Here is a 22,043-nt window from a genome sequence, read left to right as displayed (position 1 = left end):
CAGGTTTCAGAAGGGGCCGGATCATGGCCTCAAATCAAATTTCCAATTTTGTGATGGCCACCTCTGATGCAAGGGACACCTGTACATCCCAGAGGGGGAACTACACATTGAAGTCCTGTGGTCGTATTGCTTGTCAGTTCCAAAAGCTTGTCACTGATTTTGTGTCTATCAAAATATTTTGCAGAGGAATACACAATGGTAATTCCAAAATAACATTTCTGGTTACAAGTTAGAGTGTACGCTACATTGCTTAGACACCAGACTAATCTGCCTGCTCTTCTACAAAGAGTTCTGATCTTTGGCACAATAAGCCCCCAGTTGGACTGTATGCTTAGATGATGCCTAGACTTTTCCATTTCTTTAAAACTCTACATAGTAACTAACAAATCTGTGCACAGCATGTTCTAAGAGGTGGGATTTATTGAAGACTTGACTGGATCTGTGATCTTTCTCAGGAGCAGCCAGCTGAGAGCATTGATGGATGTCCCCAAACACAGTGACAAATCTATATTAAAAAAGGGAATGCCAAGTAACTTCCCTATCTTATTTCAGTAATGGTTTCCTTATATTTGGATGTTTTTGATGGTTACTTAAGGAAGATAAAATTGGAGTTAGCCCAGTGGTTCAATAGGCAGCATCCATTATGAAGGTGATGTTGAGGTGACTCCTTTCAGAGATCTGGAAAATTACAGAGGTGAAACTGAATGGGCTGGGGGAGATTACTTTAGTGTCTAGACTCAAGGTTGTGACTGAGCAGCAGCATTTATAAATACTTCCTTTTTCCAGCTATAAATTGTGGGAAGGAGAATTTGGGACATAGGATTTGCCATCTCAGCACCTTGTTCCAGGACATCCTATCTATTTGAGTCACTGGAAAATGTCAGATGCTTCAGGAAACGGTGAAAGATACTGTAATGGAAACTGCTACCCCACAATAATGGAGTGAACTGTAACTGTGTTTAGGCTTCTATAAATCATATAGGCCTTTGCCATCATGACCTTGTCTAACCAAGAACCGTGTTGCTAACATGCCACAAGACTGGTGACCACATACAGTTTTCACAGAGTTCAGGTTGTAGCTGCTATTATTTTTCATAGAGTAGCCTGTCAATTCAGCTCTTTCCAGCAGTGAAAAAACTTGATTCAAATCTAGGGACATAATTTTTAAAGTGATATCAGCACTTCCATGTTACAAATGAATACCTTTTGACTACATTATGAAATTTCTTGGCTATTCTTTCTTTCCATTTTTTTCTATCACCATAAACCACCATTTCTCTCTTAGTCAGGTTGGTAAACAACAAGTAACTATTATGAAGTCACTACTCATCTGCAGCCAGGGAAGGTAACCTGGGGCTGAGAAGTGTCCTTTACTTCACATTACCACATTGAAAAAATATAACACACAAGCATGTTTCACCTTCATCTGCTTAGCTTTGTATGTAGGTGAATTTTTGCCATTGTGGGACTAATACATTTTAGTCACAAAGTAAGTGTGCACCTAAGACTGAAAAATACCAATTCCTTTCTTTCTGATTGAATAGTTACTCATAAATATACTGGACTCTCTAGACGTATCCTGATGAGCATGCACATGCCATTTGCAGCACCCAAAACACATTTGAGGTACTGCAAACTGCACACATCCACCCATTAACTAGCAATGCTGGGGGGGTGGGGGTTGACACTGGGAGATCCTGGTGTCAAAAAAAACCCCAACGCTGCTAAAAAAAGTAGCATGCACAGCACGCAGCAGCAGATTGTGCCAACAGAAATGGAGCCTGGTTGTCCACTGGCTAGACTCTGAGCAGCTGACTCGGCACCGCTGCTGCCCCAGGAGGCCCCCAGAACGCTAAGGCTGCTGGGGCCAGTCTCCCCTACGCCACTGGGGTTATTTTGTTGTGCATTGGAGCACGCATGCAGGGGTGTGCCCTGGGACAAACAGCAGCAGCACAAATATTTGCCGCTGTTATTTGTGCCTCAGGAAATGCATGCCCTTTTATGTTTGCACTCATTAGAACACACCCCCTAAGGGCAACAACGACCACTATGCACAACTCACACTTACTATAAGCTCTGCTACTTAAATTAAAGCTCTCTGTCTAGTCATGTGGGGAGAAGGGCCAGCGCAGAGAAAGAACTGCTTCGAGGGTATTTAGGTCATTCTTTTTAATCTAATGCGCTTGTGCTCAAAAGGTAAATTCACAGACAGAAAGTCCTAGTAGAAGAGGCGCTCAGATGTTCTGTTTTAATTATCCAAACAGGTTTCAATTTTCTGTAGTTCAAATGAAGACACTGCTCTTCCATAGCAGCATTCAGCTGATTGATGTAGATTTGTAACACTCACATATTTTCACATATTTTACCAACAAAGTCTGAAGTTATACACTTCTGAGTAAAAGCATTAAAACATCATAATTAAACTCTATGAAGTCACATTAGAGAGATGACCTTTAATACTAGAACATATACTTCACTTAGTCTCAGCCAGTCAGTCAGTCCCAAGGCCATGCCAACCGTTGAAGCAACTTTGATATAGCAATAACTTTCCTCCATCCTTTCCGGGCTTTTGCAATCCTTGTACAATCTATGGGGTCAGGTTTACCCTGCCACTGGTATGATGCAGCCCAGTTCAAACTGTTTCATGGTCAGGTTGTTGGCAACTAAACCAGCACCTCCCCATACCTGGTCTGCCAGGTGAGGAGGGTGTATAGAGATGCAGCAGGACTAAAACTAAAACCTGCCAAAGGGTGGATGAGCTCACAATTGCCAATGGCCATCCACACCTGGAGAAGAAATAGGCACTGCCAGGTTATTTTTGACTGAAGAATCTCCAATGATACAAAACCAATTAACCACCCTCATAATGGATCGGTTGAGCCCCAGGTTAATAACAACAACGTTTTTCATTGGCACTTAGTAGGATGAAGTAGAAAAATATGCTACTGTCAAGCTGACCTCTTCTACTGAAGATGCTCAGGGTGGGATGGTCAATAATGTTACTGGGTCAAAAATCAAGCTCACTAAACAAGAAATCACCATTGGAACATGGAATGTGAGAACTCTATGCTACAGGAAAATTTGAGGAGCTTGTCCCTGAAATAAATCTTGCAAGAGTCTTGTAAAATAAATGTTGAGCACAGGTATTCTCCTTAATGATATGAAGCATGTCATAATTCTTTTCATAGTAAAAAGTGATACTAAATCTCAAGGCATATGTTCAAATTATTTCCTTTAACATCCAGTCCCCTCTACATAATCATACAGATTCTGATTTTCAAAAGTGCTAATAAACATCCATTATTTCCACTGAGGTCAGTAAGAGCATCAAGTGCTTAGCACCTCTGAAAACTGGGTCTTCATTTTTTAGGACCTGATATTGTGTGGATTTGAGTGATGTCAGCTCATCTGTCCCTTGAAAACCTGGCCTTCCTGGCCAAACTCCAGTTGGAGATCTGGAGTCCACGGCTCTGTATATCTGAAACATTGTTTAGGCATGCTTGCACAAGATCAAATTTGATATAATATATAGTGATAACCACCTGTCTGTCTCTCTCCTCTGTCTTTCCTCTGTCTCATGAAGAGGGATCCAGGTTTTCCATTTCCCACAAAATTTACCACAGATTTTACATTTTACCAGAGACAAACACGGATTTCTCATTTTACCGGAGAAACCTGCAGATTTTGCAGTTTTGTGATGAGCCCTCTGTAGGGCTCAGGAGTGCGGGGAGGGTGCTCCCTGCCACTGCATGCAAACCCATGCCCCCCATATCTGTGTGTGTGGCAGGGGCTGTGTGCTGCCTGCTTCAGGCTTATGCTCCCAGCCCCGCTGCTCTCTCCTGGGGCCTGTGCAGCCCAGCGTGTGTGACCTGGTGTTGCAGGGAACAGTGAAACCACGCAGGAAGCTGCCTGTTTCTGCGAGCTCCATGCTGCCCGCATCCTCTGCATGCAGCCCTATGCTGTCGCCTCTGCTGCAGTCACATAGGCAGGGGATGCCTCGCCAGGGCAGCACAGATCTCACAGTGGCAGGCAGCTTCCTGCATGGCTCCACTGTTTTTTGCAGCATAAGGTCACACATGCCCGACTGTGAAGGCGCCAAGGGGTGGGGGGAGGCAGCAGGGTGGGAGCCCACATGGGCAACACCTGGCCCCCACCCTGTGCACAGAGGTAGGGGGCACGGGTCCCCCTGTGTGCGCCATGAGTGTGTGCCATGGCAGGGAGCAGCCTCCCCTCCCCAAGCCTGCAATGGGCAGTGGGATCTGGGCTCCACTGCAGCAGCTGCTGCATCCTGCCAGGGGCAGGGGGTTGCAGACCCTGGTCTGTGGCCCCATAGCCCTGGCAGCTGAGAGCCCCCTCCAGCAGGGCTGTGGAAGCAGAAACTGTGGGTGGGGGGCAAGGAACACCAGCAGGGCTGAGGGGGAGGCTGCGCAGGGCAGGGGAAGTTTGAGGGGGATTGAGGGGCACCAGGAGAGTCAGGGGAGCTGTGGAGGACCTTTCAGTTTAATCACAGATTTTGGGGGTTTATCAGAGAATTTGCAGGGGGGTGTTAAACAGAGAATTTGTGATTTTTATTTATTTATTTAATCAGGGAAACCCATGATTCCTGCTCATGAAAATGGAGCTTCTGGCCTTTAAATGAAATTGGAATTTTCCATTACTTATAAGTGGCTGTCTCCTGCTTGGGCTGTCAGCAGTTATTTTTCCCTAGATTTCAGCAAATCTTTTATTGCTCTAGGTGGGCTGAATTATACAGCACTTCTGGTTGCATCCTTATGATGTAACATTCATCTCATGAGAATAGAACTGAGAGCGACGTAAAGCAGAAGTCTAATAAGATTTAGATTAGGAATTGAAACTCTTCTAATTTAGAGTTTGAAAATTAAAAATTAAAAACCCTGATGATTGCAAAATGTATGATTCCTAATGAAGTAACACACCTCCTCACACCTTAACTTGTCACATCTCCCCTGGCTACTGACTGGAAGCGCTTGCACAAGAGTTGCCTCTGAATAGCAATGTGTGCGAATACCAAGCATCTGGACTAGCTCAAACTTCAGCTTTCCTGATTTGCAACATAGTAGGGAATGTGGTAAAAGCCATTATCTATTTTTTTTACGTCTTATGTTATTATAATTTGACTAGCGATAGGTCCAAACCAGGGATGGATTGGAGGAGGGGGAGGTGCAGCAGTGCAATTACATCCCCCTTTGATTACTGTTCTACCCAAACTTTAAAACCACCTGCCTGGGAGGGGAAGCAGCATTTCTATTCAGGCAGTGCTGAGAGAATCAATTCACTTCCTGGCTCATTTATCATCTCCCTGATTCCTATTAATCTCTCTCCACTCCACAGGTGTGAACAACCTTCTGTCCTTTTTAATTGTCTTGATGTTCCGCTATGCAAACTATCCTGCCTTCTGCAATTTTGCTGTCTGTTAGTCATCCCTGGTAATGTCTCTCTTCCATTTCATATCCCTGCAGATTATTTTTAGCTCTAGCCAAAAAAATTTAACTTGGGTATGGTAATATTAATTCAGGTGTAGAAATGACTGCCAGTAAAGTATTGGAGCCACTGTCAAGATGCTCAAGAAGTCTAGATTATGTTTTATGAAGCTAAATAAGAGATGTAGATAACTATAATAAGTACAGAACTAATGATACAATATCTTTTTTATTATTTTTGCCTAGTTGTATTTTTCAGTGCACATTCCAATAGTTTACATTTGTTTTTGCTTTGATCTTAAAAATAATACAGTGCTAGCCCCTTAATATATTAGTCAAACTTGTAATTTCTCTTTAATTGGAGAAAAATGTGTTGTGTTATATATGATGATGTGCCACACCATCTGCAATCCCTTCTCAAAATCTTAGATCCACCCATGGTCCACAAAATTCAGACCCAAGTCTGAGTTTCCCTCAGGAAAGGAGGAGGAAGAACTGTGTAGGTCACTTTAAAAAAACCCAAAACAGCAGACTTTCAGGACTTGTAAAATAAAATGTCTTTAATAATATAAGCCTTGGTATTAACCATCCAAAGTTCCTAGTGAATTCAGTTGCTCAACAGGATCATCCCTATCAAGTTTAGTCAGATTATTCAAGGGAAATGTTGAGATCTCAGTTAAACATGCTTATTTTTCTGTTAATCTAGCTGCTGTTGATTCATCTGCACCAAAAAGTTTGCATACTAGCATTAAATGTGAGTATAATTTTTATTCTGCTTTCAAAATATGTTTGGTTTGGAAATATTTATCTTGGATAATCTTATTTTGTTTTGTGATGCTGATGGTGTTTTGAAAAGCCACTTGCACAACTAAAGTTGGCATCATTCCAAGTGTGGTCAAGATGATAACATAACTGTATCAATGGTGTGCTACATGCTTGTACTGATATGTGCTGAATCTCAGGCCCTGGGATTTTGCCTTGTTTGTACTCCAGTTATTTTGTTTGACATATATTTTTTTTTGCTTGATTTTCCTGTCTAAACCCTGAAATTTTAGTTCACATACATGGAGTACTAATCACTAACCTTGTATATTCCTTGGTAATTAGTACTAATCATAAGGCAAATAATTCATGGAACAGGAAAGGCAGAAATGAAAATCTGGGCATCAGGCAAATTAAAAGCTAGAGCAGGTTTTGATGATTTATTGATTGGGTGGGGTTTTTTTGTTGTTTTCTGAAACAGGGGAGTGTTGGTCTGCATCCTGTCGCCATCTGTTGGCTGAACATGGAGTATCAATGGAATGGGGAATACAGGCAGATCTTGTTCCACTTCCCCCCTCCCCCCCCCAAAAAAGCCTGGTGGCAAGTAGGTAGCACAAGATTCACACACCACCCCTGGAGACAACCTATCACCTGGCGAATGGAAACAGGACTTATATTCACAAACCTTGGAAAGCATTCCATTCCTTCTGCATTTGTTGGTTGTATGGATTAGAAATATACATGTCCTTTGTATAGACAGTTACCGTACTGTAAAATCAAGGTAAAAATTGCCCCAAAAAGAGAAAAGAATCATTTTTCAACAATGCTCTTAGGTACCTAAATTTGGGCATGACAGTGAGAAGGATATAACAAACTTGAAAGAAGAGAAGTACAAATATACAAGCCTGTAGGATAGTGCACATACTGTAGTGATGCACTTCTTACAATCTAAACATATACTTACAAGGTTCAGAATGTGCTCTTGAATGCAGAAGCACAAGAGAGCCAGTGAGGGGTCAGAACTGAAAACTGAAATTCTCTTCCTTGTTTGGGATGCTTGTTTCTCCCATTAACCACTTTACAAAAACAGTTCTGAACTAATGGAACAAAATAATACAGAAACAGAGTTGCAAGCGTAAGTGTTAGTGTTTGGGAGAAAATGGTACTCTCGGGGAGAGAAGATTTTCTGTAATCTACCTGATTTCTGAATTTCTTTCTACACACAACAAATGTTAACGACCACCCCACCCCCTCCTTCATAGGTTTTGATCTTTCAGGAATCATCCTATTTTCTTCTGCTAATTGTTTGTCTGCTGCCCCTGGGATTTTCCTTCCCCCCTCCAATTTCACAGCTCTATTCTCTTAGCATTCACTGTGCCTGCTTCCTTGCTGAGCCCTGATGAAGAATGCCTTGCATTTGAAAGCTTGTCTGATTTTATTCCAACCATGCAGTTGGTCAAAAAGAAGATAGCACCCCCAAAAAATTCCTTGCCTTTTTCATTGTTTAGAAAGGTCAAGAGGACGGAACGTATTTAACTACTTGCAGAGGGTTTATTTTACAGTTTTATATTGTTCTGTATGGCTGGTATTACCAGAGGTGTGGCAGCATAGCCTACGGCAGCTACACGATGCCCCAGGCAGGGCTGGCACCCAGTGTACCAATTACAACTGTGCAATCAGCTGCTGCTGCAGCAACAGTTGCTTTTGCACCCCACCAAAAAAGGCAGTGCCCAGACTGCTGCCCAGCTGGGCTCCCTTTAGTTACACTGCTGGGTATTACTATATATTTAAACTTCTCAACTGAGAGCAATGTGCAACACACTGAACATACATGTAAGTAAGAAACCATCTCTGCTGTGAAAATCTTCTAGTCCAGGGCCGGCTTCTAGTCCAGTCTAGTCCAACTTTGTTGTGGTGGTTGGGGTGCCTCTACACCCCTCCCCAAGATCCCCCCTGAGTTCTGCTGACAGCACATAGTCTCCTCTGCCAGTGGCAGCACATGAACCACTGCTCCCTATCACATGGCCTGCATAGGCAGTGCCTAAAGCTTCACTCCCCTTCCCCACTGACCGTGCAGCAGTAGGAGAGGCAGTCAGTGGGGTCACATGCTGGCTTCTTGGGCTGCTAGCTGGACAGTCCTGTTCTAGTCAATACAGACAAAGCAGAAGGCTAGAAAATAAGGATATTATCTCAGTTTTGCTGGTGGGAAACTGACATCCAGAGGCCCAGATCTTGCAATGTTCAGGCGACTTTAAGTATAAACAGGCTAAGACTGTAAGCTGAAGCCCTGGAGGACCCAAAGTGAGATTCTTAGATTAGTTGGGGGAACACCCCTTTCACTAGTGGGGTCTGTTCCTGTAAGCCCAATACCTGGTACCTGCCTGGCCCCAGCATCAGAAACACCTCGGTCAGAGCTTGCACAAAGATGGTGGGAGAGCAGCTAAATGTAGGGAAAATGAATGGGAGTAAAGGAGAGAGAAAAGGCAATGGGGGAGAGATATAGTAGCATGCCTTTACAGGGATGTGCACTTGGAACAGTGAAATAGGGGATCAGTGAGACTCCTACTGTGCTGCAGGGCAATTAGATCAGAAATCTTAGCTGGGAAAGTCCTTTTAGAATCAGAGGAGCAGTTTACTCTCCCCACAGTGCCAGCACAGCTCCAGTGATAAACAAGCAAGAAAAAGAACATCCCCTACCTGGAACACTATTAATCCTGAGGTACTGTGAACCCCCAGGAGTAAGAAGAAGTCAGTCCTTGTGTTCCCCTGAGCCCAGGGGCTGCAATTCTATCTGACAATCATATGGACTGTCCAAGGGCATGTAGGAGAGCTCCTTGTGTATTCTCACAGCACAACACAATTGTGTAAGGGGCAGCCAGAATCTTGCACCAGCTAATTAATTTTCAGTACAGCCCTTGCTGTGTGCTTTAGGTGTTCACTCAACACAGGAAGTGAAAGTCCTGTGGAAAGGAGAACTTAGAAAATGCTACTGGGAGGGCATGGGGAGAAAAAAAGGCACCAGTATTCCCAGGCTTGTTCTAGGGCTACATCTTCATTTGCATGGCTCAACTATTGATTCAGGGCAGCTGAACTACTCTCCCAAGAGACATTCTTTTTAAGAAAAGAAAATCTTTAAGTGGCCCTGACTTTCCCTAGTCTTTTATCTTCCTTTATAGGGGGGAGGTGACAAAGGGACCAAGGAAGGATTTAGGCAACTACAGTTCAGACTACTGCTCCCAAAATGGAATCCAGGACTGGCATCAGGACTAAGGACAGTCATTCCACACAAACCAGTGTAAGTGATCAGAAACTGGTTTAAACCTGTAGCAGAACAGATGTTCAGTGCACATAAATCTGTGTGAAAATGGCTGAAACCAGTTTGAGATAAACCTGATTGGATGTAGGATCAGACTTGACTGATTTGGCTCAAACCGGTTTATGCAATGTCTGTCCCAGATTCCTTCCTGGTTTAAGATAAACCAGACACCCCCAGCATCCCAGCATGCTCTCTGGGCTGGGTGGGGCTCTCTGCTCCACAGCAGGGCTTTGCCCCTCCCCTCCGCTTCCTGGCTGGAGCTCCAGAGACTGCAGGCTGCCCCCCACTCCTTTTCAGCACTCCCTGCTAAGCAGGAATTCCCTCCTCCCCTCTGCCTTGCTGAGAAGGTTTCTGTGTATTAGCTAGCAGACCACATGCTGGGTCAGTGCCCAGGGCAGGCACTACACTGGCCCCTCGACCCCCTCTTCCCCCCCCACTACAACACTGCTAGTAGCACAGGCATTCAAGGAGAGGTAAAGACTTGGGTTCTGGTTCCTGCTCCCAAGACTGCTTCTGTAAGGGTGCTGCTAACAGACACCCTTCTTCTCCCCTATTGAGCACTAACACAATGGAGGCACTGGCATAGCTAAGGGGTTGATGTGCAAATCATTCTTGCTTTAGAAAGTGATTTAATGGCTCCCAAAATAGGCCTCTATTCAGCATTGGCAATGCGTAGGGGGTGCATGCAGGTGCACATACACCCCCTGAGCTTGGCAGTGCATCCCCTGCAAAAAGTGCCCTCGACGCTGCTGGCAGTACCTGCAGGCAGTTGCCGCTTGCCACCTCCCCCCCCCCACTGCCAACACCACCAGCACCATCTGCGGGTGGTCCCCGATTGTCGCTGGGCATCGCTGGTGCTGTCTGCAGGTGGTCACCACCCTACCCCCCCACCGCCGACATGGCCATGGCTGCCTGCAGGAGCTTCTTGCTTGGCCTGCCTCTGCTACTGACACCACACACAGATGGTTTCCATGCCCCCCCAGCCTCCAGGGGCATACAGCATTCTTGCTACTCAGCATTAACATTTGGAAAGGTGGAGAATAAATGAGGGATGTTTTGCAAGACTGTTAGTGTGATAGGAGGACACAGGTAAATCTCTGCCCTGGAGAAGATTAATATGTTTTCTTCTTTCCATTTAAAAAAAATGAGACGTCTTTTTTTCCTGTTTATGATATTACACTAAATACGCATGACATCCTTTTAAATCATTGAAAACTATCATAATAGAAGAGTGTTTCAATAAATATACAACCTGCTAGAACACTACTCACTTTCCATAATTGCTTACCATCTTCTAAATCTATGTATCCTGTAAGTGCCTCTTTGCTTTGCAAATGCATGATTTGTATTGGATATCACCTGCTTCATAGATGACCTGCAAGAAGGAAATTCAGGTTATTCAACAGTAAGTCACATATGTATACAAGCCTATTAAAAAGACAAATTTAAACAGCCAGAGAGATTAATTTAAATCCATAGTCTGAAAAGATGGAACAAATACTGTATACCAGTCTTTTGTTTCTTATAAAAATGAATATACTATAGATAATTATCTTGTACATGATTATTTGAGAATCTGAAAATGCCCTATCTTATAAGATGTTTGTACATTCACTTATTAAATTAAAGAATATATAGGCAGAGAAGGACAAGTACTAAAACCAGATTATAGGACTTTATTCCAGAAGCTTTCAGGTGTTAGACGTAGTTTGAGTTTGATGTATGAATAACTGTGTAGTAGAGTTTCCAAATAAGGGCTCCATTTTAAGTGAATCTGCCACCGATGAAATGTTGTAGTGTCAAAACAGTGCAATACTGCCTGTGTTTCTGTTTGTCCCCATTTTAAAATATCAACATAGTGGCATCCAAAACAGAATGTTCATAATACATCTTCCAGTATATCAGACCTTTCTATATTTTCAGCACAGGCTTGTAACAGCTTCTCAGACTGTTTATAAGATTATACCATCTGAGGCAAGTGCCAGCAAAAGCAAGATGGTTATGTACAGCAGGGACTTTGATACAAGTTAACGATGCAGGAAAAAGCTAGGGGCACACGGTAATTTCCAGTACATGATAATAGAAACCGTTTATAAGAGATATGAATGAGCAGATATAGACCCAAAGTTTTCTGCTTGACAAACTTGTAAAGGTTGAACAACATATTGTTCAAGAGACCCTTCACTGTAGGGTTGTTGGGCTCGGGAATGCCCTTGCTGGTGCAGCTGGCATTTTCATCTTGATGTTGGGAAGCAAGAATCTAATTCTCTAGAATATGGTTTATTGTATTCTTTGGTCAGGGAAATCTGAAAAGGGATTTATTGGTACTTAGTGCCTTAGTTCTTTAAAGCTGTATTCTGAATAGAATGATTTTATGCTAGATGCATGTGTGGAAGAGCCCCGACATCAGAGAGCCCCAGGGCTGACCAGGCCGGTCGGAGCACACCCAGCCAGGGCCGGCAGCGCAGGAATGTGGGGTGCGAGAGTGGTGGCGCGGCCGCAGCAGGGATGAGAGTCCGGGAGGCAAACCCAACGCAGGGCTTGGCGGCCCGCGCCTTAATTAACTTCCAGGTGCGGCGAGGAGCTGGGCGGCTCAAAAGCGGCGCCGGTGCAGAGCTTCGGGGGACCGGAAGAGCGGGAGGAGGAGGAGGAGCTTCCTGGTGGGGAAGCGGCGCGACGGAAGATGGCAGATTGGCACCCGGCGAGGGTCTTCTGGAGCCGGGTGGGGCCCCGCAGGGGCAGGACACGAGGGACGGAGGGCCCTGTTGGCCGTGGACCAGATGGTGAAGGCTGGGGTGGGGGAGCTCCCCATCCCAGCCCCAAGCAGCGCGGCCCGTAGCCGGAAGCGGCGGAGGCGGGCTGGCCCATGTGGTGCTGGGCAAAAAAACAGAGCCCAGGCAGGAGCGGCATGCTCTGGCCGCACAGAGGGAACCCCAATCGGGGAACACAGGGCTCCGGCAGGAGGCGGACGGGACTCAACAAGAGACCTGAGCCAGCCCAGGCGGGGAGCTGGCGGAGCGGCTCGCGTGTCGCTAACGGGACAATTTTCTTTCGAGGGACTAGCCCACCTCAGCTGAGGAGAGGGGGGCACCCCTTTCGACTCATAACGGAGGCCTGGGCGAGGGTGTAGGGGAGGCAGGAGCCCTCACGGACCCCGGACCAGACTGGACAGGAGGTACCGCTTTTGGACATGCGCGCGCCAGGGTATTCACTGAACCTAATAACAGCAAAGTCATGGCAGGCGGACTTGGCAAGAGGATACCAGAAGCGGGATCCACCCCTGTAACAGGAGGGCAAGCCCCACAGCGATCCGCGGGCGCCCAAACTCGCACCATTGCGGGCAGGCCCACGGACATTGTGGTGCATTGGCCGGGAATCGGCAATGGCCTGTCAGACACTCAGCGCTCCCATGATGGATCAGCAGGCGGCTGGACACCACGGCGACCCAATGCAACAGCTACTCAGCGTGATGGTGCAGCTGTTGCAACAGCAGCAGCAACAGGCTGTGAGGCATATCACCTGGCAGGATCATTGGGTACAGAACCAAATGGGGGCGACTCGGGGCAGCGTAGAATGGCACATGCCCAAGATGACACCAGAGGACGACCCGGAGGTGTTCCTCGAAATATTTGAGAGAGCCGCTATAGCGGCAGGACTAGACAAAACAAAATGGGCTGGTCAGCTTGGCATCCTGCTGATTGGGCAGGTCCAGGTGGCCTACCGGGCCATGCCAAGGAGTGACGCGACTGACTACAACAAAGTAAAGGGGGAGATTCTACGTAGATTGGACATTATGCCGGAGAGGCAGTGGCAGGCCTTCCGCGCTAAGAAGCCAGCAGAGGTAAGAACCCCCGGTATACTATGGCAGACTCTGGCAGACTTATTGGGCAAGTGGCTCAGACCAGAGAGCACCTCCAAGGAGCAGATATTCGATCTGGTCCTAATGGAACAATTCATTAATGACCTGGAGGAGGAGACCCAAAAATGGGTACAGCGCCACTGCCCCACCTCATCCCGAGAGGCCCTTCAGTGGGCTGAGCAATTCTACACCGCTTGAGGGGAGCGGCGCCGGATAGGCGACACAAAGACATTGGAGCCGACCACTAGGCGGGCGGCAGATAGTAAGGCAGTGAAGAAAAGGGGCGGGCAAGGCCCCGCCTGCTTCACCTGCAGGGAAAGGGGGCATTTTGCGAGGAATTGCCCGCAGAGACTTGAGAGGGGATCCCTTCAGGCACGACTACCAGCAGGAACACCATCTGGCACCCGAAGGGGTGCCGGAGACTGAGGCCATGGACTGCGGCGTGGGCAGACACCACCCCGCACTTATCCAACCGGTGCCGCAGGTCCAGACGTGGGTAGAGGGAGTCCCCATCCAGGCAGTGGTGAACACCGGGTGTACCCAGTCCTTGGTCAGACCCTCTCTGATCAAGTGGGAACAGACGCCCCGGTGTGAAGGCATCCACCTGGTATGCCTGCACAAGGAAAAAAGCTTTATCAAATGGCAGATGCTGACAGTCCGGGTAGGCGAGGTCCAATGCTGGATTCCCGTGGGACTAAAGGAAGGCATCCTTTTCCCTAGGATCCTGGGCCGCGATTGGCCGGAGATCTTTACCATCCTGGCAGACAGAAGAGAGGGCCGGAGCGACGGCAGCAGCCTGGCAGGGGAAGAAGACCCAGGAACCCCGGCATTGCCACTGGGTGAGCTGATCCGGTCCGAGCCGTTCCAGAGGGAACAGGAGGGGGATCCGGAGCTGACCGCTTTCTGGGAACTGGGTCCGCGGGAAGACACCCCTCAGGTAAGCCCCATGGACGGACCCCAGGGCACCCTGCGGATTGAGATAAGGAACGGGCTGCTGTATAGGGTGAAGCGGGGAAGGTGAGAGGGGGAAGAAACCCTGCAATTGATAATCCCGTGGGCCTTCCGGGACCAGCTCCTGTGGCTGGCACATAAACACCCCCTGGGGGTCCTTAAGGCCTTCTGTAAGGTACTGCACATTAAGCACCTCCGGACGACGGTCTACCACCCGCAAACCAACGGTGGAGCGGTTCAATGGAACCTTAAAGGGGATGCTGAGGAGGTGCACACAGGCAGAACCTCACAAGTGGAGCCTTATGATCCCACCCCTGCTATTTGCGGTAAGGGACGCGCCCCAGGCCTCCCTCGGCCTCTCTCCTTTTGAGCTAACATTTGGGCACCAGCCCCGTAGCCTGCTAGATGTCCAGCAGGAGGAGTGGGAGGCAGCTCCGGAACATGGGGACAGAATGAGGGAATATGTGCGGGAAATCCGGGACCGTCTGCAAGCAGCCCAGGAAATTGCTCAGACTAATTTAGAGAAGGCCCAAGCGCGCCAAAAGGAGCTCTATGACAGGAAGGCGCAACCCTGAGAGTTAAGAGTGGGGCAAAAGGTCCTGCTGATGCTGCCTGATGCCACGAGCAAGTTTGCCACACAGTGCCTTGCCCTTTCACATTTACCAGGAAGGTAGAGCCAGTGGACTATGAGATCTTGCACCCCGGGGCTAAAAGGGAACGCCAGATCTTTCATGTGAACCTCTTAAAGGAGTGTAGTGGACCAGAGGGGCTCCTGATTGCACCAGGGGTGGAGCCAGGCGAGGTATCGATCGGGGTACATCTCACTCCGACCCAGCGGCATCTAATGAAGGGGCTAGTGCACAAGTTCCAAGACGTCTTCACCGAGCACCCCGGAAGGGCACGCGGTGTGGAACACCAGATTGTTACCAAGGAGGGGCAGATAGTGAGAGAGAGGTGGCAACGCATCCCCTACCATAAGCGCCCGCTGATCGAGAAAAGTCAAGGCGATGCTCGAGCAAGGAATTATAACCCACTCGCGGAGCCCCTGGCGCAGTCCAGTCGTGCCAGTGGAGAAGCCAGAAGGTAGCCTACGGCTGCGTATCGACTTCCGGAGGCTGAACGAGATAATCCAGTTCGATGCGTTCCCAATGCCGCACATCAGCGAACTCGTAGAAGGCATCGGCCAGGCCAAGTATATCTTGACACTCGACTTATCGAAGGGGTATTGGCAAATCCCACTGCGGAGAGAAGATCAGCGCAAAACGGCCTTCGGGACACCATGGGGCCTTTTTGAATTCAAACGTATGCCCTTTGGGCTCAACGGAGCAGCCGCTACTTTCCAGAGGCTCATGGAGTGGGTCCTAGCGCCTCACCAGAAGTATGCCGCTGCCTATATAGATGATATCATCATATATACCGATACTTGGGAGCAACACATGCAGGCCCTAAGGGCAGTCCTCCTAGAGCTGCGGCAAGTGGGCCTGATGGCCAACCCAAAAAAATGCACTTTGGGTAAACGTGAGACCAAGTACCTCGGGTTTCTAGTCGGACACGGTCGGGTATGGTCTTTGATGGATAAGGTGGCAGCCATCCGGGAATATAAGGAACTGGCCACGAAGAAGCAAATGAGAGCGTTTCTGGGATTAGCAAGCTATTATCGCCGCTTCATACCCCATTTCGCGGAGATCGCGGCACCGCTGGTCGAAGCCATTAAAGGCCAGCGAACGGGGGCAGTTGAATGGACCCACCAGCGACGAAAAGCCTTTGTGGAGGTAAGACAAGCCCTGTGGCAGGACGTAGTCCTTCATACCCCCAATTTCGCTTTCCCATTCACTTTGCAGACAGACACGTCGGCAACTGCGCTGGGCGCAGTTCTCTCGCAAGAGGTGGATGGGGTGGAGTGACCAGTGGCCTACGCCAGCAGGAAGCTAAATGACCCGGAGACCAGGTACTCCACTATAGAGCGGGAGTGCTTGGCGATAAAGTGGGGTGTTGAGTACTTCCACTATTACCTTCTAGGCCACGAGTTCAAACTAGTGACAGACCACGCGCCCCTGAGGTGGCTACACACCACTAAGACAGACAATGCGTGTATTATGCGGTGGGCTCTAGCCCTTCAACCGTATCAGTTCTCAGTGGCCTATAGGCCGGGCAAAGCGAATACGGTGGTGGACTTCCTATCCTGATGTGGAGGGGACACGGAAGGCGAAGGTCGGGAACCTACAGACAGAAAGGAAGAAATAGGAAGAGCGCCTAACGGCGTCTTAAGGGGGGGTGGTGTGGAAGAGCCCCGACCTCAGAGAGCCCCAGGGCTGACCAGGCCGGTCGGAGCACGCCCAGCCAGGGCCGGCAGCACGGGGCACAAGAGTGGTGGCGCGGCCGCAGCAGGGACGAGAGCCCGGGAGGCGAACCTAACGCAGGGCTTGGCGGCCCGCGCCTTAGTTAACTTCCCCAGGTGCAGCGAGGAGCCGGGTGGCTCAAAAGCGGTGCCGGCGCAGAGCTTCGGGGGACCGGAAGAGCGGGAGGAGGAGGAGGAGCTTCCCGGTGGGGAAGCGGTGCGACGGAAGATGGCAGATCGGCACCCGGTGAGGGTCTTCTGGAGCCGGGTAGGGCCCCGCAGGGGCAGGACACGAGGGACGGAGGGCCCTGTCGGCCATGGACCAGATGGTGAAGGCTGGGGTGGGGGAGCTCCCCATCCCAGCCCCAAGCAGCGCGGCCCGTAGCCGGAAGCGGCGGAGGCGGGCTGGCCCATGTGGTGCTGGGCAAAAAAACAGAGCCCAGGCAGGAGTGGCGTGCTCTGGCCACACAGAGGGAACCCCAATCGGGGAACACAGGGCTCCGGCAGGAGGCGGACGGGACTCAACAAGAGACCTGAGCCAGCCCTGGCAGGGAGCTGGCGGAGCAGCTCGCATGTCGCTAACGGGACAGTTTTCTTTCGAGGGACTAGCCCACCTCAGCTGAGGAGAGGGGGCACCCCTTTCGACTCATAACGGAGGCCTGGGCGAGGGTGTAGGGGAGGCAGGAGCCCTCATGGACCCCAGACCGGACTGGACAGGAGGTACTGCTTTTGGACGTGTGCGTGCCAGGGTATTCACTGAACCTAATAACAGCAAAGTCGTGGCAGGCAGACTTGGCGAGAGCATACCAGAAGCGGGATCCACCCCTGTAACAGGAGGGCAAGCCCCACAGTGATCCGCGGGCGCCCAAACTCGCGCCATTGCGGGCGGGCCCGCGGACAGCATAGATAGACATACCAGGTCATAAGAAATATATCTAAGTATGAATGATAACTCATTAATGGGCATGGGTAAGTAAGAAAACATGGTACAGCTGAAGGTATATTGGGCCAGTTTCAAGGCAAGAGCAGAGTTAATAATGTATCTTCTTCTTGTATGATCTACTCAGCAGTGATCAGCTCAGGTCAAGCAATAAGGATACCTCATTACTCAGCCTAGTAAAAGCTACCTTTCAAATCTCTTCCTGAGTCAGATGGCAGGCATCACAGAAAAGAAGAAGAGTGACCAACAAAACAGTGATTGGGTATAAGTTTTTGTCGTACTGATTAGCTTCTTTCTCTCTCATTAACCTGGGTAAGCCAGTGCCCAGCTCTAAATTCTCCTCAAGCATTTGAAAACACATCTATCAACCTCTTGGCTTAAGAGTAAAAGCATTTACTGGAAGCCTATCAAAGTTTACCAGTGTGGAAGATGTAGTGCAGTACATATATGATTCAATCATAAAAAATGAAAATGAAGCAGAGATGTTTCAAGCATCAGGCAAGTAAAAATCCCTGAAAATACCCATTTGTGAAAATTGATTCTAACCAATAAAACCTGTTACAATGTATGTGTTAAGTCTGCATGCTTCTGAAGTAATCAAAGTGTAGCAAAAGCACTACCACCCTGTTTCATTCAGGGTTAAAGTTACAGCAGCTTAACTAACTGGTATCACTATAACTAATGTGCACTGCCATGTGGCAGCTCCCCTGCCCCTTTTAAAAGTTAAAGGTACATTTGTCCATAGCCCAGACACACTTTTCAAGAACATGTCATGAACCAGTTGATGAACAACCCGAAGAACGGTATGATTCTCACAGCAGAGTTGGCAACATTTTTCTTCCAAAAGAAATTTTAATGATCGTTTGGGGGTGGGTGGAGGGGAAGAAAACTATTCCATACTGAAACCATAACAAAAAAAGAATGATTGAAATTTTCCAGGAAAGGCAAAAATCTCAAACCATTTTCTTTCAAAATCAAAATGTCTCATTTACATTTTTAAAAGCAAAAGTAAGCCCAGAAGTCCAAGATCTGAGGCTTCTGGTGTCTATGGCTCCTTGATCCCCATTAGTTCAGGGAGGTCCCACAGATTCTTAAAAGACTCACTGAGGAACTGATAGGCTAGAAACCCTTGCAATCATGACTGAGCTTGATGCTTAAAGTGTGGAAACTGAGGTTCCCAGCTCAGGAGCAGAGCTGTGCAGAGCTTTTATGCTCCCTTCTGTGGATCCAAGACCCTGAGAGTTAATGCCAGGGTTAGGACTCCCAGACTTCTTGCTGCAAAGGTAGGAACCAATCTCTGGCCAGTCTTGTTTCGACTGCCTTGGAGTTGCAAAACCTGGAAGCCCAGACTCATGATCAGTCCTGTAGGTAAGCTGGAAGAAAATAGTAGAAACTTGCATATAGGTCATGAGAGATCTATTAATACTTACCAAAAAATGAAAGAAACATGAAAACCCAGTATGTGTATATATAGCTATATCTCTATATGTATCGATAGATAGATATGTGTCTATCTATCTATAGATCTATCTATATATTCAATACATACATACACGAAAATGAACATGCACAAAAAATGTACAGCCCAAATCATTCCATCGAGAACTTGGTCAACCTGTGGTTGTGCATATTAACTGCTGAGCTTATTGAGGCCCAGAATTCTTTCTACATGGTAAAATACTATTCCATCCAGAGCTACCCCAGCCAGCTGTACACAAGCTAGTTCAGGCATTGGAAACAGTGAAGTTGCATTAGTGTGGTGCTCTTTTGAATGAATTAATTGGAGTGAATAGCAAAGAATATTAGCCTGGTTTGTCTGTTGCACTTACACAAATGTACTGCTTTCCATACCTGAGCTAGATATATTGAGTTACTATGCAGGGCACTAAACAGTACTTCATAGACCTATCTTTATTCTCATCACAAACCTAACACACCAAACTAGTTATCCTTTGACAGTTGGTGGGCATCCATGGTTGGCTGTCTTCCAATGTGTGAAAGGGGCAGTAAAAGCCCCTCTAGTGGGTCCCAGAACCCTGCCCCACATGCCTCAATACTCACCGCAGAGGCCCAAACAAGCAGCAGCTGGGAGGGAACACAGACATGGGCTCCACAATTCCGGAGCTCCCTGAAGCTGCAGATTGGCGAGGGATGGGAGTGGAGCCTCAGTGAGATGCGGGCTGCTCAAATAGCAGCTGGAAGAGCAGCTGAGTGGCCAGCGGGGAAAAAGGGAGACACCAGCCAGGAGACACAAGGAGCCGAAGAGAGGGTCACTGGGCTGGAGAGCAGGCAAGCGGAGTGGGGCAGTGACCGGAGGGCTCTGGCAGGGCGGCGTGGAAGAAACCCAAGCCTGGGGAGATGAGAGATGCCCAGGAGCAACGCCGCAGCCCCACCAGGGAATACAGGTATGGCGGCTGGGGAAGGCGGCAGGGAGCTACCAGCTCTCACAAGCAGCTTGGCGGGGAGAAAAAAGCAGCCTGATGTGGAAACTGTGCGCTCCTCCGCTTGGGAGGAGCAAGACAGTGACCCCAGGTCAGCAGGGATCTGGAGGCAGTCGTGTTGGGAAGAAGGATTGGGGAGGGGCACAGGGCAGCTTCCCACCCCCATAATCACTAGGAAGGAAGGGACAAGAAACTCCCCTTCATCCTTTCTCCTTTGTTTTGAGTAACAAGCGGGCACTGGGAGATGGTATCCCAGGGGGCCGTCGGTGGACGCCAGATGCTTTCTGCTAGATTTAAGTGAAGTCCTACTCAGCCTGAAAGCAGGGCACGTTTATGTACCCAAGTTGGCCTGACGCTGAGGAACTGGCTGTGAGAGGAAGATTGTTCTGGTCAAGAAGCCCCGACCCATCCCAGGGCAGGTAATCTGGATGAAAGGAGATATCATCCAGAGGAAGACCTGCAGAGTGCAGCATTTGTCCAGGCCATGGATGTGGTAAGGGTGGGATAAAGGGGAGGTTTGGAGCCCCACGAAGAAAAGACCGGGGTTGAGACCTCTTCGCTTTTCGGGGCCACCTGAAGGGAACTGCCTCCCCAACAAGGAACATCAAAGATGTGGCAGGTGAGTAGGAGCAGCACCCATACCATCTAGGTGGCATCCGAGCCCAAGTCTCACCCCGATGTTGCTCAGGAGCAAGACACCCATCAAGAAGAGGCCAAAGCCCTACAACACCTACCAGCGACACAATGGTGTGTTCTGGTCCAGAGAAAACCATTATTTCTACACCTAATCAGAAGGCTTTGTGATACCAGGTCTGTTTCCAGCTATCAGACTGACAGGACCACTAGATGGTCAGTCAGTCTGATAAAGCCTTGCTGTAGGACAGTTCTACACTGAGCAGGAAACTCATGACAGAATTTCCAGGAGGGAAACCAAGGTAAAGGAGAACTTTTGGGAAGAATCCAACCTTCATCAAATAGAATTACTGGATCAGAACAGTTTCCCTTTTTCCTTTTTGTTGAGCAAAGTTTTAGTTGCCAAACTAAAATTCATACTGGCAGAATGACCTACTAATCTTAATGTATGTTGCATAGTTCCTATATCCTTCTCCTAATACAAACAGTATATGTGATTAAAGAGGTATAGAATAAAGAACATAAACATTGACACACTTCACATAAAGTAACAAATCAAATAAGTGGAATTATGGGCAAACTATATCATATTTACTCAACTAAAAGATGACTCTGATTAAAAGGCACCCCCCCATTAATTAGATTCTATATATGGAAAATGTATACATTTTTTATAGTTTTCCAGGTATAGAATCTAATCATTGGACATTTGCCTTGCAGGGATAATAAATCTGGGGGGGGGGAGGGGGAGCAGCTAGCCCCTTTGCTCTCTGCTCTCCCTCCAACTTTTACACCTGCTAACTCCTTCCACCTCTCCTTACTATCTGTCTCTGCTCTCCCTGTGCACATGGAAATAAGGAGCACATCTGAAAACAGTAACCTTGGAATTAAACAAGGCTGTGTCAATTGGCGCACACACACTTAGTTCATCCAGAATTGATGCATGTTACCCTTTTTGAAACTCCTGCAAGTTTTAACATAGGTGCTCCATAAACAGTTTTAAGCAGCACTTTGGCAACTGTTCATAGGTAGTAGAATTTTTTTTTTAATTTTGTGTTTTGGGCCAAATCATCTCCAAAATCTACTGAATGATCACAACTCAATCACTGAAGCCTACGTAGCGCTACCACCAGCAACTATCCTATCTCCCAGACTCTTCATCTTGGGGTTTCAGATACTCACAAATCCATGGCACACATCCTATATGCAAGCCCCAAGCCCGGATACCTTGGAGTTCAGATGCCCCCTAGTCTTGCTTGCCTCTAGCCAAAAGGCCAAAGGTACAAGCTGGAGAGAGAGCCTGAGAACAATTTCCCATCACTATAAATTGTGTAGCCAAGATTATTATTATTATTTTTTTGC

At 47.9% G+C, this 22,043-nt stretch overlaps 1 protein-coding gene across 3 annotated transcripts in view; it reads left to right on the top strand.

Annotated features, from left to right (window-relative positions):
• Positions 1–22,043, top strand: part of LOC109319725 (spermatogenesis-associated protein 7 homolog) — a 93,821-nt gene that overhangs the window by 51,889 nt on the left and 19,889 nt on the right. For all 3 annotated transcript variants that reach the window (XM_019549469.1, XM_019549470.1, XM_019549468.1), the window contains one exon: positions 6,148–6,195. In XM_019549469.1, the coding sequence (XP_019405014.1) occupies positions 6,148–6,195 (48 nt within the window). The remainder of the gene's footprint in view (positions 1–6,147; positions 6,196–22,043) is intronic.

The sequence above is a fragment of the Crocodylus porosus genome, unplaced genomic scaffold (assembly GCF_001723895.1).
Source record: "Crocodylus porosus isolate Cpor-Errol unplaced genomic scaffold, CroPor_comp1, whole genome shotgun sequence".
NCBI lineage: Eukaryota > Metazoa > Chordata > Crocodylia > Crocodylidae > Crocodylus > Crocodylus porosus.
Note: the sequence above shows the minus strand (reverse complement) of the source record. Positions and strands in the feature narration are given on the sequence as shown.